The 17,830-nt window shown below is 43.7% G+C and overlaps 1 protein-coding gene across 31 annotated transcripts; it reads left to right on the top strand.

The window, feature by feature from the left end:
• Window positions 1-68: 68 nt before the first annotated feature.
• LOC110528304 (arginine-glutamic acid dipeptide repeats protein) lies at window positions 69-16,442 on the top strand. Of its 31 annotated transcripts, none has more exons than XM_090241633.1 (18): window positions 264-447; window positions 1,268-1,393; window positions 1,795-1,843; window positions 2,144-2,268; window positions 2,772-2,871; window positions 3,113-3,211; window positions 3,561-3,641; window positions 4,888-5,041; window positions 7,805-7,885; window positions 8,098-8,291; window positions 8,795-8,962; window positions 9,193-9,306; window positions 9,570-10,852; window positions 11,026-11,227; window positions 12,150-12,870; window positions 13,237-13,374; window positions 13,519-13,722; window positions 15,319-16,442. In XM_090241633.1, exons 4-17 carry the CDS (start codon window positions 2,219-2,221, stop codon window positions 13,719-13,721), a joined length of 3,588 nt encoding a protein of 1,195 aa, XP_090097759.1. In that variant the 5' UTR covers window positions 264-447; window positions 1,268-1,393; window positions 1,795-1,843; window positions 2,144-2,218; the 3' UTR covers window position 13,722; window positions 15,319-16,442. The 31 variants fall into 31 exon arrangements, with proteins under 31 accessions (XP_090097743.1, XP_090097734.1, XP_090097745.1 ...); XM_090241631.1 differs by having other exon boundaries at window positions 13,216-13,374; window positions 13,519-13,717; XM_090241628.1 differs by having other exon boundaries at window positions 9,193-9,318; window positions 13,216-13,374; window positions 13,519-13,717.
• The last annotated feature ends 1,388 nt before the right edge of the window (window positions 16,443-17,830 follow it).

Raw genomic sequence — 17,830 nt, 5'->3', positions numbered from 1 at the left:
TGTTCTATAATTTATTATTAAAATATGTATTCCTGGAATTTAGTCTGGGCTGGATAATGTATCCAGGTGTGAACCAACCTGTTCAGTATTCTCGCGCTCTACAGTTTTCGTGGCGCTCTGAATAATGTCTGCGTTCGAAGCGGTTCTATATTTTGGTATCGATGCTCTCTGGGGCATGGCTCTATAGACAGACACTACAGTAGATTATCCTATTAGCGACCGCGGCACATGCTCCGTTATATCTTACGGAGAGCGGAACTTTTAATGCTGAGCGTGGGGCTGAGGTCACTGCACAGTTTAGTGCTAGGGAGAAAAAAAAATCGTCTCTTAGCCTCCATTTTGAGTAGTATGGAATAGCATAGTTTGTATCGACCACTACGCTGGCAGTGTCAACCTAAAAACGACACTAGGAGCCTCCGACATGGACGACCTGTTCAGTCCGAGAAGGTAATGGCGTTGCCTCGTACATTTTTACATTGTTTTAGACGCGAATATTTTAAATTTCTGTGTTTACCTTGCCATTTTTATGACATACTTGGAATTGCAATGGTCGCGATGGCGTTAGCTCGATCCATGTAGCTAAAGCTAGCAATCTATCGTACGGATAAAATATTTCAGTATCTAGATATATTTAATTGATCACGTGGTGCATTGTGGATTGCTGTCATCTGTGTCAATTCAGCTGTCACAGATTTGTGGTTTCTGTCGATTTTCACTTCGGCTCCCGGGAAAGACTTATGTCAATACTCCATTTTGCGAGACTGTCGGGCCACGTAAATAGACAATGACGATGTGAGGATGCTTATTTTAAATGTAAAGTGAAGCTTATAATAACGCATAAAGCAACACGCTTCAGGCTATGCTTATTTTGTAAAAAGGCAAGTGTGATAAGCATTGCAAGTGGCTGGAGACAGGACTCGTTTATGTAATGTTTGGAGGGAACGTAATAGCCACATTCAGATTGGCTTTCACTGATGGATGGGCGGGATTAAAGGAAACCGCTGTCCAATTGAAATGCAAGATTAACCCAGTAATATGAAATATTTAGATTAGGATTAGGGATTAAGATTTTGTTAGGCTCATAGCCTATTTGCCTTGTGATTTGTGTTAAATATGTTTAATTCCTTTGCATGTTGCATGCACTAGTATGTCAGAAAAAGGGATGTATCTAGCACTAGTTTTTTTCTGTTTTAGAACAGAACATTAACATTGCTATATGGTTATAAACATTACAATGCAATACAATTTAACTGTCCATATGTTACAGCAAACAACAGAAATTTGATAGCACACATCACACACATTTGAGAGGAGCACAGGGTCAAGCTACAGTGCAGCGCCCCTGGATGAAGAGCATGTTGTGGGGTTAAGGGCCCTGCTCAAAGGCCCAACGGTAGGGGATTGTTAAGATGTGAACCCAGCAGCCCTTCAGTTGTCAGATCAAATCCCCTCTTTATTTCTAGCGCTCGGCTCGGGATTCAAACAGTCAAGCTTTCTGCTAATGCTCCAATTCCTTAGCTGCTGGGCTACCTACCTACAATTACACTGTTCACTTGATTGATACTACAATTGATAGTGACATTTTGTCAACATGTGACTTGAATAAAACAATGAGTTTTTAATGGTAAGCGAGCTTTACGCCTTTTCATTTTCAATGATTCTCTAATAAAATGTTTCTTGATTTTAGTTTTTATTCTGTTCAAATCAGTTGCAAATATAACAGAGGATACTATGCACAATAACAATGTAATATCTAACTGTTATATGTTATAACTGAATTAGCCTTATTTCCAGGAGCCTGAACAGCACGCAGGGGGAGATCAGAGTGGGATCAAGTCATCAGGTAATAGTCCATTAACCCCCTTTAAGCAGGCTGTCCCTCTCTAATGTATTGCCCATTGGAGAACTTACCATATAGCAGTACCGTTATGTCTTCAACAATCTCCATTGGTTTAGTGTTGCAAAATTTGAGAGCCTCGTGATACATACAGTATGTCATAAACTATCTCGCTGTCATAACCTGACATATATTTGTATGTATTTGTGAAATACATGGTGCATATCTCATATCACTGTAATCAACTGTCTGTGACAGTGAGACAAACATGGTCTTTATCTGTCTGTATTATTTGTGTGTATGCAGGCTAAGCTCCCTGAGCTGCAACCACGCCCTGTGTTTGGTGTTCAGACTCAGACAGAGAATGAAGAGCTGGTGTGGATGCCAGGGGTCAATGATTGTGACCTCCTCATGTACCTCAGAGCTGCCAGGTTCGTGTCGACTCAGCAACACACATATTAGCCTGGTCCCAGATCTGTTTGTGCTGTATAGCCAACTCCTGTGGTTGTTGTTGGGTATACAGCACAAACAGATCTGGGACCAGGCTACACTCGTAGTGTATCTCTTGTGTGATGAATGGTGCAACCCTGACAGATTTAAAAACGGATGGGATTCATACCAAACCTGATGTCTGTCAGCCCTGCATAACACTGGTGTTGCGAGTAAGAGTGAAGTGCATTATTATGATCATTAAGTAGTGTGTAGAACATAATTGTTTCAGTTTGACTGCTGCTGGTTTTTAGTTGTCATTTAGTATAAAGACTTGTCCTATCAGAGTTCTTCTAGCTAGCCTGTCAGGTCATTATTGTTAAAGATAATGTCATTTAAAAACACTTCTGTAGGCGACTGTAGTGCACACTGTTTGTCATGCTTGTCATCCTGACTGACTGCACAGCAGGATTTATTTATCTTCCATGTCACTTCCTGATTGAAGGAGCATGGCAGCGTTTGCAGGGATGTGTGACGGAGGATCCACAGAGGACGGGTGTTTGGCGGCCTCTCGTGACGACACCACACTCAACGCTTTAAACATGGTGGGCAGGAATACTTTTCTGCATTTAAATGGGAATATGAAATAGAACAATGAGATAATTTCATTTTCACGTTCCCATTTATTATTGTTTCCACTTAAATGTAATAGTTTTTGTTTTTTAAACATTGTAGAGACATTTTTTATAAAAAAATATAGTGTACAATTGCAAAAACAATATATTGTTACAAATAAGATCTTGAACCGTTCTCAGTAGATCTTTGATTGTCTCCCTCCCTCTACAGTTACACGCCAGCCGTTACGACGCAGCTAAAGCTCTCCAGCGCCTAGTGAAGAAACCTGTGCCCAAACTCATTGAGAAATGTTGGTCAGAAGATGATGTGGTAAAGCAGCCTTGCACCATGCTTACTTCAGGTCCAAAGACCATGTTTAACTTTGGGCACTTGGGCCCGATTTATAATTGAGATGAGCATTGTAACTCTGACTTTTGCATAAATCATTCATTGATGTCAACGTGAGATTTGCTCAGATATTTTAGTTAATCGCTCAAGACAGATTATGTGCCTATGGGTATACAGTTAGGGCTGCTCTGTGGTTACATCGGGTTACTCCAATATGTATTATGGCCATTGTGTAACATAGACAATAGTGAAACAATATGAAACACGTTTACACTGCATGGTATATTGTTGACTGTTTTTATTTCACCCACAATCTCTTTACAATCAACAGAAGCGGTTCATCAAAGGTTTGAGACAGTACGGCAAGAATTTCTTTAGGATTCGCAAAGAGCTGCTGCCCAACAAGAAAACGGTAAATGAAAACACCTGGTGTAATATATTTTACTCTCATACTGTGTCTTATGTCTGTCTATACATAACAGACATATAACTGGACATAAATATACACACAATCAACAGACCTAACTGTTTGCAATGCAGTCAGTAGTTCCTTCTTATTTGATGTACTTGCTGATATACTTGTTACGTTCCCCAGCAAGAACCAAATAATTTCACTCAAACAGAATGGGGAACTAACAAAGAGTCACTGACAACAACCAGGAGGGGTTCTGAAAGACACTCATGGGGGTGTCCACTAAAAGTTGACAAGCAACAACAACTGGAACCTAAAAGCCACCCACCACGAGTGTCCACAAAATTTTGCCCAAGAAGAGACAAAGAACCTGTCACACGATGATCCGGAAGACTCCACAAAGGACGAGGGCGACATCGACTGGGCAAACGAGAGCCTCACATCACCAGCTCAACTATCGAAGCCAGCTTCACGTTAAATACAGTTCATTGCTTTTCCGAATGGGCTTTCGTTAGCGGCATATGTATTTATGTGAGAATAGCTTTCCAGGTCTGATAGAGACCAATGTTCCTTTGTCTTCCTTCCAAAACCCCCTTCTCTTCTCTCTGAATCTATCGTGTTATAACCAAACTGTTTGTGTTTAGTCCACTAGGAATGGTATTTACTGTATAATGTTATTATGTATTGTATATTCTTTAATATGTATATTGTTTAATTAGTTAGTAAATAAATAATTGAGCCAATTTGTGTATGGATGATTCATAGTAGAGTCTGGGTTTGTGCAGATAACCAAGAATTTTACGACGTTCAGATGAGACTGACGGAAGGTAATAATAATAATTAATTAATAGAAGAATAATTGATCAGATATTAAAATTTGAAGCGTTATATTTGGAAAATTCTAATTTAGTAATCTGAAAATTTTCCGTGGTGCCCAGACTTCCTAGTTAATTAAATTTACATTATTAGTTTAATCACGTAATAATAATTACAGAGAATTGATTTGATAAAAAAACAGTCTTCACATTTAATGACAAGTCAGAGACACGACACTAACGATGTGACATCATTTGGCACGCCCTACGTGCTAACGTGCTATACGTGCTAAAGTCCATCCTCAAAACATAATTGGAAAAACCAAAACCTGGAACACACTCCAGCAACACATTCAATATCTTTATCTGTATCTTCATTGGAATCTGCACACTGTGCCCTCTTCTTAAATCACGTGTTGTGTTGTTGGCAGGGGGAGTTAATCACATTCTACTATCACTGGAAGAAGACACCTGAGGCTACAGGCACACGGCCGTACCGTCAGCACCGTAGACAGCCGTCCTCACGCAAGGCCAAGACTCGCGCCACCGCTGCCACTGTGAACACCCCTTCCCAGTCCCAATCCAGTGAGTGCCGGGGGTTTTCAATTCCTCTAAGATTTAGCTTATTTTATGGCCGGGTTCCTGGACACAGATTAGGACTGGTAGGGGATAGTGGGGTAAGTGGAGCCGTTTTTACATTCAGCATCACCCAGTCAAGGAAAATATTGTATTCTTTCTAACAAAGATATAGACTATGTATACAAAAGTGTGTGGACACCCCTTCAAATGAGTCGATTCGGTTATTTCAGCCATACCCGTTGCTGACAGGTGTATAAAATCGAGCACACAACCATGCAATCGCCATAGACAAACATTTGGCAGTAGAATGCCCTTAGTGAAGAGCTCAGTGACTTTCAACGTGGCACCGTCATAGGATGCCACCTTTTGAACAAGTCAGTTGGTCAAATTCTGCCCTCCTAGAGCTACCCTGGTCAACTGTAAGTGCTGTTATTATGAAGTGGTAACATCTAACAACGGGTTAGCAGGGAAGTGGTAGGCCACGCAAGCTCACAGAATGGGGCCGCTGTGTGCTGAAGCGCGTGAAAAGATCTTCTGTCCTTGGTTGCAACACTCACTACTGAGTCCCAAACTGCCTCTGGAAGCAATGTTAGCACAATAACTGATCGTTGGGAGCTTCATGAAATGGGTTTCCATTGGCTGAGCAGCCGCACACACGCCCATGATCCCCATGCGCAATGCCAAGCATTGGCTGGAATGGTGTAAAGCTCGCCGCCATTGGATTCTGGAGCAGTGGAAATGCGTTCTCTGGAGTGATGAATCACGCTTCACCATCTGGCAGTCCGACGGACAAATCTGAGTTTGGCGGATGCCAGGAGAACGCTACCTGCCCCAATGCATAGTGCCAACTGTAAAGTTTGGAGGAGGAATAATAATGGTCTGGGACTGTTTTTCATGTTTTGGGCTAGGCCCCTTAATGCTACAGCATACAATGACATTCTAGACGATTCTGTGCTTCCAACTTTGTGGCAACACTTTAGGGAAGGCCCTTTCCTGTTTCAGCTTGACAATTCCCCCGTGCACAAAGCGAGGTCCATACAGAAATGGTTTGTCGAAATCAGTGTGGAAGAACTTGACTGGCCTGCACAGAGCCCTGACCTCAACCCCATCGAACACCTTTGGGATGAATTGGAGCTGCGAGCCAGGCCTAATCGCCCAACATCAGTGCCTGATCTCACCAATGATCTTGTGGCTGAATGGAAGCAAGTCCCTGCAGCAATGTTCAAACATCTAGTGGAAAGCCTTCCCAGAAGTGTGGAATCTGTTATAGCAGCAAAGGGGGGACCAATTCCATATTATTACCGATGATTTTGGAATGAGATGTTTGACGAGCAGGTGTCCACATACATTTGGTCATGTAGTGTTAGAGCGTTGGACTAGTAACTGAAAGGTTGCAAGTTCATATCCCCGAGCTGACAAGGTACAAATCTGTCGTTCTGCCCCTGAACAGGCAGTTAACCCACTGTTCCTAGGCCGTCATTGAAAATAAGAATTTGTTCTTAACTGACTTGCCTTGTTAAATAAAGGTAAAATAAACACAATTTAAATAAAATATACTGTGGGGAGAACAAGTATTTGATACACTGCTGATTTTGCAGGTTTTCCTACTTACAAAGCATGTTATGTCATGCAATAAAATGCAAATTAATTACTTAAAAATCATACAATGTGATTATCTGGATTTTGGTTTTAGATTCCGTCTCTCGCAGTTGAAGTGTACCTATGATAAAAATTACGGACCTCTACATGCTTTGTAAGTAGGAAAACCTGCAAAGTCGGCAGTGTATCAAATACTTGTTCTCCCCACTGTATCTACAACACAAAATCAATGTATACGTGTGTGTATAGTGCTTATATTGTCATATGTGTGTATGCATGTGTCTGTGCCTTTGTTTGTGTTGCTTCACAGTCCCACTGTTCCATAAGGTGTATTTTTTATCTATTTTTTAAATCTGATTCTACTGCTTGCATCAGTTACCTGATGTGGAATAGAGTTCCATGTAGTCATGGCTCTATGTAGTACTGTGTGCCTCCCATAGTCTGTTCTGGACTTGGGGACTGTGAAGAGACATCTGGTGGCATGTCTTGTGGGGTATGCATGGGTGTCTGAGTTGTGTGTTAGTAGTTTAAACAGACAGCTCGGTGCTTTCAACATGTCAACCTCTCATAAATACAAGTAGTGATGAAGTCAATCTTTCCTCTACTTTGAGCCAGGAGAGATTGACATGCATATTATTAATATTAGCTCTCTGTGTACATCCAAGGGCCAGCCGTGCTGCCCTGTTCTGAACCAATTGCAACTTTCCTAAGTCCTTTTTTGTGGCACCGGACCACACGACTGAAGTTGTCCAGGTGTGACAATTCTAGGGCCTGTAGGACCTGCCTTGTTGACAGTGCTTTTAAGAAGGTAGAGCAGCGCCTTATCATGGACAAACTTCTCCCCATCTTAGCTACTGTTGTATCCGTATGTTTTGACCATGACTAAACTCCAAGCAGTTTAGTCACCTCAACTTGCCCAATTTCCACATGATTTATTACAAGATTTAGTTGAAGTTTAGGGTTTAGTGAATGATTTGTCCCAAATTCAATGCTTTTAATATTTATATATTTATTTCTAACTTATTCCTTGCCACCCATTCTGAAACTAAGGGTATTTTTCTATCATCTAGTCCAGTAACTGTAGATAACACAATAGGAGTGGGTATAGTCTTTGTCTGAATGAATAGCAGTGGGTATAGTCTTTAATCTGATCTCTTCTCTCTCCTGCAGTGGACATAAGTTCAGCCAGTGAGGATGACCTGGACAGTGAAGACAGCGAGCAAGGCACCTGTGGACACTGTGCCACAACCAGTGAGTATCGCTTAACTCTGTCCGTTTCTTTATTTCCCCCATTGATTCTATTGGTTTGCATTGATGTCATGTATCATACTTGCTCCACCAGCCACTGGTGCTCAGTTCAATGGATTCTGATGTACTGTATGTTTCTGTCCTATGTTGATGACAAATCAAATTTCTCCTCTTGTGATCAATAAAGTTTATCCCATTCAATGCTTTAATTTCAGCCTCTAAGGACTGGCAGCACGGAGGCCGGGATAACATCCTCCTGTGTACCACCTGTCGTACCTACTACAACAAACATGGCCGCCTGCCGCCCGGCCCTAAGCCTGCTGACCCTCCCTTCATGTTCAAACCTGTCAAGGAGGAAGAGGAGGGCAACGGGAAGCACGGCATGAGGACGCGACGCAGCAGAACACCGGTAAGCCTGGGAACCGCCCATCTTAGCCCCATCTTGTGTATACCTCCCTTCCTCCCTGCCACCCACACTCCGCTCTCTCTTTCTCTCTTTCTCTACCACCCTCTCTATCTTTCTCTACCATCCTCGCTCTCTTTCCCTACCACCCTCCCTCTCTTTCCCTACCACCCTCCCTCTCTTTCCCTACCACCCTCCCTCTTTCCCTACCACCCTCCCTCTCTTTCCCTACCACCTTCCCTCTCTTTCCCTACCACCCTCCCTCTCTTTCCCTACCACCCTCCCTCTCTTTCCCTACCACCTTCCCTCTCTTTCCCTACCACCCTCCTTCTCTTTCCTTACCACCCTCCATCTCTTTCCCTACCACCCTCCCTCTCTTTCCCTACCACCCTCCCTCTCTTTACCTACCAACCTCTCTCTCTTTCCCTACCACCATCATCATTATCTTTCTCTCTCAATTGTTGTTATAATATCTTTCAATACTTACTCTAAGTTGTATCTCTCTCCAGTTGTCTTCATTAAGAAGTGGCCACAAGAGGCTGACCGGCTCTCCTACCAGTGAAGACCAGCAGTCCAGTAGCCATCCCTCTCCCGCCCCCAGTGGAGCTAGCTCCACCTCCAACGCATCCAGAACCTCTTGTTTAGAGAAGACTGATAACACAAAGAAGCCTGGCAAGGTACAGTCACACACATATATTATTTTTGAAGTTAGGGAAATAGATTTGAATGCACAGTAATGGCGCATTTGTGAATTGAAGTACACCTAATATCATATACAATCATAACATCTAGTTGTATTTCTGCCGTTCAGACCAAGGCTTCCCCTTTGCCCAAATACTTTTTACTGTGTTGTATATTCATGTAGAACTGAATTGAATAAGTGAATTATATTCCTTCCATCTAACAGAAGATAAAGGAAGAGGCGCCCCTACCAAAGAGTACTAAACGTTCCAGGGAGAGTGCAGCCCAGGACTCAGAGGAGCCTGAGAGAACAGCAACTAAAAGGACGAAGACACTGCAGGTCAGACAGAGTGTAAGACAATAGGAAAGCAATGACAGCTACAAGGTGCAAGATCAGAGAGAAGCAAAATAAGCTAAACCAGCTCTCAGAAACGTATCACTTTGTTGACTCGTTATTCTTTAGTTAATGTCTTATCTTCCTGCACTCAGCTACATTGTTGGGTGTAACTAGATCTATCCAGTGGCTCTTTTTGGGTAACATTAGCATGATAAGAACCTCCCCTCACCAACAATTCTAACCTTGTGTCTCCATCCTCCTCTCAGGGTGAACAGACAGAGTGCCGGTCGGAGGGCGATGGAGAGGCTGAGGCAGAGAGGGGTGAGGTGGAGGAGGAGAGCTGCTCAGACAGCCGCAGTGCCCAGGACGACGGCAGCAGCGACACCAAAGACATCGACCAGGACAACCGCTCCTCCTCCCCCAGCATCCCCAGCCCTCGCCAGGGCAACGAGAGTGACTCCGACTCCTCTGCCCAGCAGCTCCAGGGTGCCCACCAGGCAGCAGCAGAGACCGTCAGTGCCCCTGCTGCTGCCCTTGCTGAAACACAGACCCCACAGATTGTTCCTCCACCACGGGTTGCAGGCTCAATCACATCCCTGCCTCCCCAGGGTTCCTCTCCCTCTGCAGAGCCTGGCCAGGTACAGGCCCAGGCAACCCCCTCCCCAGAGCCTCCCCAGCCTTCAGCCACCTCTGCTCAGGCTGGTCAGTCAGTTAGCTACCAGACAAGTCCCCCACACAACCGACCCCTACCCCCCCCTCACCCTCTCGCTGGCCCCTCACCTGTCCCTCCTCCGCTGGGACAGGCCTTCCATCCTCCAACTCCTGTATTCCAGGGTCCTCTTCCTTCTCCTGGCTCTCTGCCTCCCACCCAGCCCCTGTCCCTCCATGGTGCTCCGACCCAGTGCCCCCACCCCCAGCGACCCCCTCCTCACTTTCCCAGGGAACCCTCCTTCCCCCAGGCCCTCCCCCTCACCTCCGGGCCCCAAATCAAACCACCCCCAACCACACCCATCCCTCCATCTCACAAGCAGCCACCACACCTCTCTTCTTCCCTTGCTCCCCCTTTCCCGCAGATGCCGTCCAACCTGCCCCCTCCTCCGGCACTGAAGCCCCTCAACTCCCTGCCCAACCAGCACCCTCCCGGTGCCCCTCCACCCCCCCTCCAGCTCATGCCCCAATCCCTGCCCATGCAGCAGGGAGTCCCACCCCAGCCTCCCGTGCTCACGCAGCTGCAGAACCTCCCTGGCAGAGGCAGCCACTCCCACCCCCACTCCTCCCTGTCCTCCTGCTCTGCCCCCTCAGCCTTGCACCCTGTCCTCTCTGCCTCTTCTCCCTCTTCCATGGGTCCAGTCCCTAGTCTCCAGCCCTCCTTCCCCTCCCTACGCCCCTCGCCCGAAAACCCCATTGGCATTGGAGGGTCACATGTCCAGATTAAAGAGGAGCCATTGGATGAATGTGAGGAGCTTGAGAGTCCGCCCCCTCCACCCAGAAGTCCCTCACCGGAACCTTTGGTTGTCAACATCGCCAGTCATGCCAGCCAATCAGCACGGTACTTACTGCATGACATCACTGCAGGCAGTCCTGTAAGATGGGCCTCCTTTACATAGTTAATTGTGGCCATTGTGTTTCTCAAATGTTAATAGATGTTGTTCATCTGAATTACATATGTTCTCAAACAATATTGTTGTGTAATTGCTATATATGCTGTTTGATTCATTTCAGATTTTTCAAACACCTGGACCGTGGCTACAACTCGTGCTCCAGAACAGACCTGTTCTTCACTCCCCTGGCCTCATCCAAGCTGGCCAAGAAGAGAGAGGAGGCTGTGGAGAGATCCAAGAGAGAGGCGGAGCACAATGCCCGAGAAAGGGAGAAGGACAGAGAGAGGGAGAGGGAACGAGAGAGGCAGGAAGACAAAAATGCTGTGAGTAATATTCCCTCTGTTCCTTTTCTTCTTTGACATAACTGACGTGATGTCTATGTATCTCAGCAATGTTATCAATGATATTAATACATACTAGTACAACAATGTTATCAATGATATTAATACATACTAGTACAACAATGATATTAATACATACTAGTACAACAATGTTATCAATGATATTATTACCAGTGGTGGAAAAAGTACCAAACTGTCATACTTGAGGAAAAGTAAAGATACCTTAATAGAAAATTACTCAAGTAAAAGTCACCCAGTAAAATTCTACTTGAGTAAAAGTCTAAAAGTATTTGGTTTAAAATATACTTAAGTATCAAAAATAATTGTAATTGCAAAAATATACTTAAGTATCAAAAGTAAAATTAAAAGTATAAATAATTTCAAATTCCTTATTTTAAGCAAACCAAATGGCACCATTTTCTTGTTTTTGAAATTTAAGGAAAGCCAGGGGCACACTCCAACACTCAGACATAATCCAACACTCAGACATAATCCAACACTCAGACATAATCTGTGTGTTTAGTGAGTCCGCCAGATCAGAGGCAGTAGGGATGATCAGGGATGTTCGGTTGATAAGTGCGTGAATTTGACTATTTTCCTGTCCTGCTAAGCATTCAAAATGTAACGAGTACTTTTGGGTGTCAAAGAAAATGTATGGAGTAAAAAGTACATTATTTTGATTGTGTGAAGTAAAGTAGTCATAAATATAAATAGTAAAGTACAGATACCCAAAAAAATGACTAAAGTAGTACTTTAAAGTATTTTTACTTAAGTACTTTACACCACTGATTATTATATAGTAGTACAACAATGTTATCAGTTGGATGTTTTGGATACCTGTAGGACTCTATACATTGTTTTCTTTCAAATTTGAACCACCTTAATGAGCCTCTTCTTCTTCCAGAGAGCGTCCAGCTCGTCCCACGACAGCCGTATGAGTGATGTCCAAATGTCCGGCCAGGTCCATATGCGCTCCTCCTTCGAGCAGCCCCCCACCAGTGTGGCCGCTGTGCCCCCTTACATCGGCCCCGACACCCCTGCCCTGCGCACCCTCAGTGAGTACGCCCGACCCCACGTTATGTCCCCCAACAATCGCAACCACCCCTTCTTCGTGTCCCTGTCCCCCGGGGACCCTCTGCTGGCATACCACATGCCCGGCCTGTACGCCGCTGAGCCCAGCCTGAGAGAGAGGGAGCTCCGTAACCTCCGGGAGAGGGAGCTCCGCGAGAGGATGAAGCCTGGCTTCGAGGTCAAGCCCCCAGAGATGGAGACCATGCATCCATCAGCCAACCCCATGGAGCACTTTGCCAGACATGGAGCCCTGGCCCTGCCGCATATCGCTGGGCCGCCCCACCACCCCTTTGGCCACTTCCACCCGGTCATGCAGAACCACCTGGAGAGGGAGAGGCAGGCACTGGCCCTGGCCGGGCCCCAAATGCGTCCAGAGCTAAGCTACGCTGAGCGACTGACTGCTGAGAGGCTCCATGCTGAGAGGATGGCATCTGTGGCTAACGACCCGGCCGCCAGGCTGCAGATGCTCAACGTCACACCGCATCACCACCAGCACTCCCACATCCACTCACACCTGCACCTACATCAGCAGGACCCACTCAACCAAGGTGAGGGTAAGGACATTTCTACTCAATTATATTCTGTCTTGTTTCATCTTCAGGATATGTGTGTACTGTATATGTGTGTACTGTATATGTGTGTACTGTGTGTGTGTGTGTACTGTACACACAAATTGATTATTTTTTTAAAAACAAGAACATTTGATTTGTATTATATGTATATTTTATATTCTTATTTAATGTTGTTTGATAGCCTCTTCTCTCAACATTAAATGAGACTGACTCTCCTCACTGTATTACTCTGTCTACCTACCAGTGTAGTTTGTCCCCCTGCCCAATATTAACTGATGTTTATGAAATGTGTTAATTTATATATTGTTTGTTCTCCTGCCTCATTAGATGTGTGTTACTGTCACCCAGGTAATGGGCCCCACCCTCTGGATCCCCTGGCTCCTGGGCCCCGTCTGGCCCGCTTCCCCTTCCCTGGAGGCCCCATCCCCAACCCTCTGCTCAACGACCTGCCCCACGACCATGACATGTTGCGACACCCACTGTTTGGTGAGGAACAATAACATTCACCTTGACTATCTATATGGGAATACACACACATCCAATTCACTGTATTTAGACTATATTTCTGTGATTGTGAGGTGACTAAGACTCACTCTGATGTTTTGTGCCCCTTGATCAACATCCGTACAGCCTATGCCGCTGTTGCAGGAGCAGGGTACCCCCGTGAGCTCCAGGGGCCCATCCCCCAGATGTCTGCAGCCCACCAGCTCCAGGCCATGCACGCCCAGTCAGCAGAGTTGCAGAGGCTGGCCATGGAGCAGCAGTGGCTACACGGACACCACCACCTACAACACGGGGGGCCTCTGCCCGGACAGGAGGATTACTACAGGTGAGGTGATTACCAACTCTGAACAATAACGACAACAACAGTTTACCTGAACACAGTGCTTTCATTTATGCATTTACTGAAAAATTGAAATCACTAGACAAAGTTGGATCTTGATTATTGATGAGCTAATATTATATCATAAATCACTAGACAAATGTGGGATCTTGGTTTATTGATGAACTATTGCACTAACATTTAATAAACTCAGCAAAAAAAGAAACGTCCTCTCACTGTCAACTGCAAACTTAACATGTTTAAATATTTGTATGAACATAATAAGATTCAACAACAGACAAACTGAACAAGCTCCACAGACATGTGACTAACAGAAATTGAATAATGTGTCCCTGATCAAAGGGGGGGTCAAAATCAAAAGTAACAGTCAGTATCTGGTGTGGCCACCAGCTGCATTAAGTACTGCAGTGCATCTCCTCCTCATGGACTGCACCAGATTTGCCAGTTCTTGCTGTGAGATGTTACCCCACTCTTCCACCAAGGCACCTGCAAATTCCCAGACATTTCTGGGGGGAATGGCCATAGCCCTCACCCTCCGATCCAACAGGTCCCAGATGTGCTCAATGGGATTGAGATCCAGGCTCTTCGCTGGCCATGGCAGAACACTGACATTCCTGTCTTGCAGGAAATCACGCAGAGAACGAGCAGTATGGATGGTGGCATTGTCATGCTGGAGGGTCATGTCAGGATGAGCCTGCAGGAAGGGTTCCACATGAGGGAGGAGAATGTCTTCCCTGTAACGCACAGCATTGAGATTGCCTGCAATGACAACAAGCTCAGTCCGATGATGCTGAGACACACCGCCCCAGACCATGACGGACCCTCCACCTCCAAATCGATCCCGTTCCATAGTACAGGCCTCGGTGTAACGCTCATTCCTTCGACGATAAACGCAAATCTGACTATCACGGCTGGTGAGACGAAACCGCGACTCGTCAGTGATCCAGCGACGGTGGGTTTGTGCCCATAGGCGACAGTGTGTTGCGGGTGATGTCTGGTGAGGTCCTGTCTCTCTCAGCCTATTGCAGACAGTCTGAGCACTGATGGAGTGATTGTGCGTTCCTGGTGTAACTCGGGCAGTTGTTGTTGCCATCCTGTACCTGTCCCGCTGGTGTGATGTTCTGATGTACCGATCCTGTGCAGGTGTTGTTACACATGGTCTGCCACTGCAAGGACGATCAGCTGTCTGTCCTGTCTCCCTGTAGTGCTGTCTTAGGCGTCTCACAGTATGGACATTGCAATTTATTGCCCTGGCCACATCTGCAGTCCTCACGCCTCCTTTCAGCATGCCTGCGTTTTTCAGAGTCAGTAGAGAGGCCTCTTTAGTGTCCTAAGTTTTCATAACTGTGACCTTAATTGTCTACCATCTGTAAGCTGTTAGTGTCTTAACAACTGTTCCACAGGTGCATGTTCATTAATTGTTTATGGTTCATTGAACAAGCATGGGAAACGGTGTTTAAACCCTTTACAATGAAGATCAATGAAGTTATTTGGGTTTTTACAAATTATCTTTGAAAGACGGTCCTGAAAAAGAGATGTTTCTTTTTTTGCTGAGTTTAGTTTATTAATGTTACTTTTCTCCACAGCCGTCTGAAGAAAGAAGGTGACAAGCCATCGTGAGACACCTGACGATGTGAGTCACCATGGAAATGCATAAAGAGATAATGCTGTGTACTTTTGAAATACATTATGTGACAACTGATCTTTTTTTATTAGTTTAAATGTAATCGAGAGTTAAGAATCTTTGTGGCTCATAATACTTGTTTCTTGCTCAGCACTTAAAGGGATAGTTTACTCCCAAATCATCGAAAGTTTGTGAGAGTATTTCATATCTCAATAATGGTCTGTTATAAAGATTAGCATAGTTTCTGTTCCATGCCATTTTTTGTCTATAGATGTTACACATTTTTCCACTTAATATGGATTTCATAGCTTTTAGATTTCTCCTAATGCAATATAGCGGGCAGGATCTACACAATAGATGGTGTGGAATATAGCTCACCGTTGAAGTTATGAAAACATCTGACAAACGTTGATTAGGGGGTGACTATCCTTTTACTTTCTAAACAGTCTGACTGATCTCCTTGTACAGAATGACATTTAATATTATATGTTTGGATGATTGACTGTAATAACCTTGCATGACTGTTTCCCTTCGATTTTCATCAGAACTTAGAGTAGCGTTGCTAAAGTGTGATTAGACATCAAAAAAAGCATAGTAGATACATTTTATTCTATATCTGCAAAATATTTGTCTAAACCCTAAAGTTTTATATATTTCAAGATGTTTTCACAATTTAACCTGACACATACAGTAACATTTTTTAGATTGTAAATAATACATGTTCAATATTCTATATTATTAACTATGATTATTATGAATATTAGTGAATTCTTGACTTGCAAGCTGGCACAATAAAGTTAAATTATTTAGCTATACACACACAGAATATATAGCGTTATAAAGTAAAGTGAGTTAACACAGACAATTATAAATTGGAGTATCACTATTGTCACCCCTGACATAAAACGCTGTTTAGAACAGTGGATCCAGATAGTAATATTGTTTTGGTTAGACAAAACAGAAAAAGCATTTAAACCTTGGCATCTCTACCATGGACAAACCCTGTTTGAATATTTATGTGAAATAATATGGAAAACAAAGTGTAAGCATTGCATATTTATTTGAATAAATAACTCTGCAATAACATGATAGAATGTATTGTTCAAACTATACCCTCTTTGTATGGATGGATGGATGGATGGATGGATGGATGGATGGATGGATGGATGGATGGATGGATGGATGGAACTTTTGGGGAATTGTTTATGTGGTAACAGTAATATCCCAATAGGGGGCAATCCTCACCCTTCCTTAGTGAAACGGTTGTTTCAGTAGGATCACTTTCGAACGAGAAAGTGAAGGCTATAAAGATATAATGACGCTCAAATTTAAGATCATTAAACAAAATAATGAGGGATTCTATCAGCCTAATCGAGGTGTAGATTACATTCCAGTGTTCTCACATTCCAGTATTCTCACATTCCAGTGTTCTCACATTCCAGTGTTCTCACATTCCAGTGTTCTCACATTCCAGTGTATGAACTTGTAAACAAGGCTGCATGGGATTTCTCTTAATGCGACTTTGTGCATTTTCCAATGGCAAAGGTATAATTCCAGGAGCCACTTGTGGATTTGACAGCTCTAACACAGTTCATTCTCTGACACCGCCAAAACAATCGCTCTGCGGGTGTCAGCTAAAGTGGATCTGATTGAATAGAGTCCCTAGTCCCGAGCATATGGGACTGTAGACCCCATATTCAGACCTGTGCAATAATAAATGGAGACTGAGTCAAAGAGATGTATGGTAAGTTGAATTGCTTAACAATGACAAATAGCTTCTTGAAGTTATTCAATCAATTTACACACGACACCATACTGTATATAATAGAGGTTCATTAATCTTGTCTAAGGTGAAAAGTGTTAGTGTTGCTCTTGATATTGATTTCACATTTGTCAAATATGGCAGATATTATTTGTCCTTTCTTTCCACAGCTGATAAAACCATGCAGAGCCTTGCATAGACCATGTTAACATTAGCCTTTAATAATCATGCAGAATAATGATGAAATACATTGTTACTTTAATAAGTGAACAATATGATATGTTTTGTAAATGACAGAGCCCTTGGTGGAAATATCATTGAGATCTTATGGTAATTTACTACAGCTGAATGATTTGTTTGGGCTGACCATAATTAATTAATTAATGAATTAATTAATCAATTACACAACAACATGCATATATCAAATTGTATCAATTATTTCAATTGGACTTAAAACTCTTCCTCCAATGTTTTTCTCTTCACTCAACGTGACGCTTTGGAAATACATTCCGTCATGCAAGTCATGACATGTACAATATACATAACATGACCAGAAATATGCGGACAACTGCTCGTTAAACATCTCATTACAAACGTATGGCCATTAATGACTTGGTCTCCCCTTTGCTGCTATAACAGGCTCCACTCTTCTGGGAAGGCTTTCCACAAGATTTTGGAACATTACTGTGGAGACTTGCTTCCATTTAGCCAA

This window comes from Oncorhynchus mykiss, chromosome 7, assembly GCF_057628025.1.
Source record: "Oncorhynchus mykiss isolate SJ-2025 chromosome 7, ASM5762802v1, whole genome shotgun sequence".
NCBI classification, from domain to species: domain Eukaryota; kingdom Metazoa; phylum Chordata; class Actinopteri; order Salmoniformes; family Salmonidae; genus Oncorhynchus; species Oncorhynchus mykiss.
Note: the sequence above shows the minus strand (reverse complement) of the source record. Positions and strands in the feature narration are given on the sequence as shown.

Bases quoted from the DNA above. Each gene is read 5' to 3' on its own strand.
- LOC110528304 (XM_090241600.1), top strand. From the start codon at position 422: ATGGACGACCTGTTCAGTCCGAGAAG. The intron at 5,042-7,804 runs GTGAGTGCCGGG...TCTCTCCTGCAG, and splicing joins CCCTTCCCAGTCCCAATCCA to TGGACATAAGTTCAGCCAGT. The intron at 13,718-15,318 runs GTGAGGTGATTA...TTTTCTCCACAG, and splicing joins GGACAGGAGGATTACTACAG to CCGTCTGAAGAAAGAAGGTG.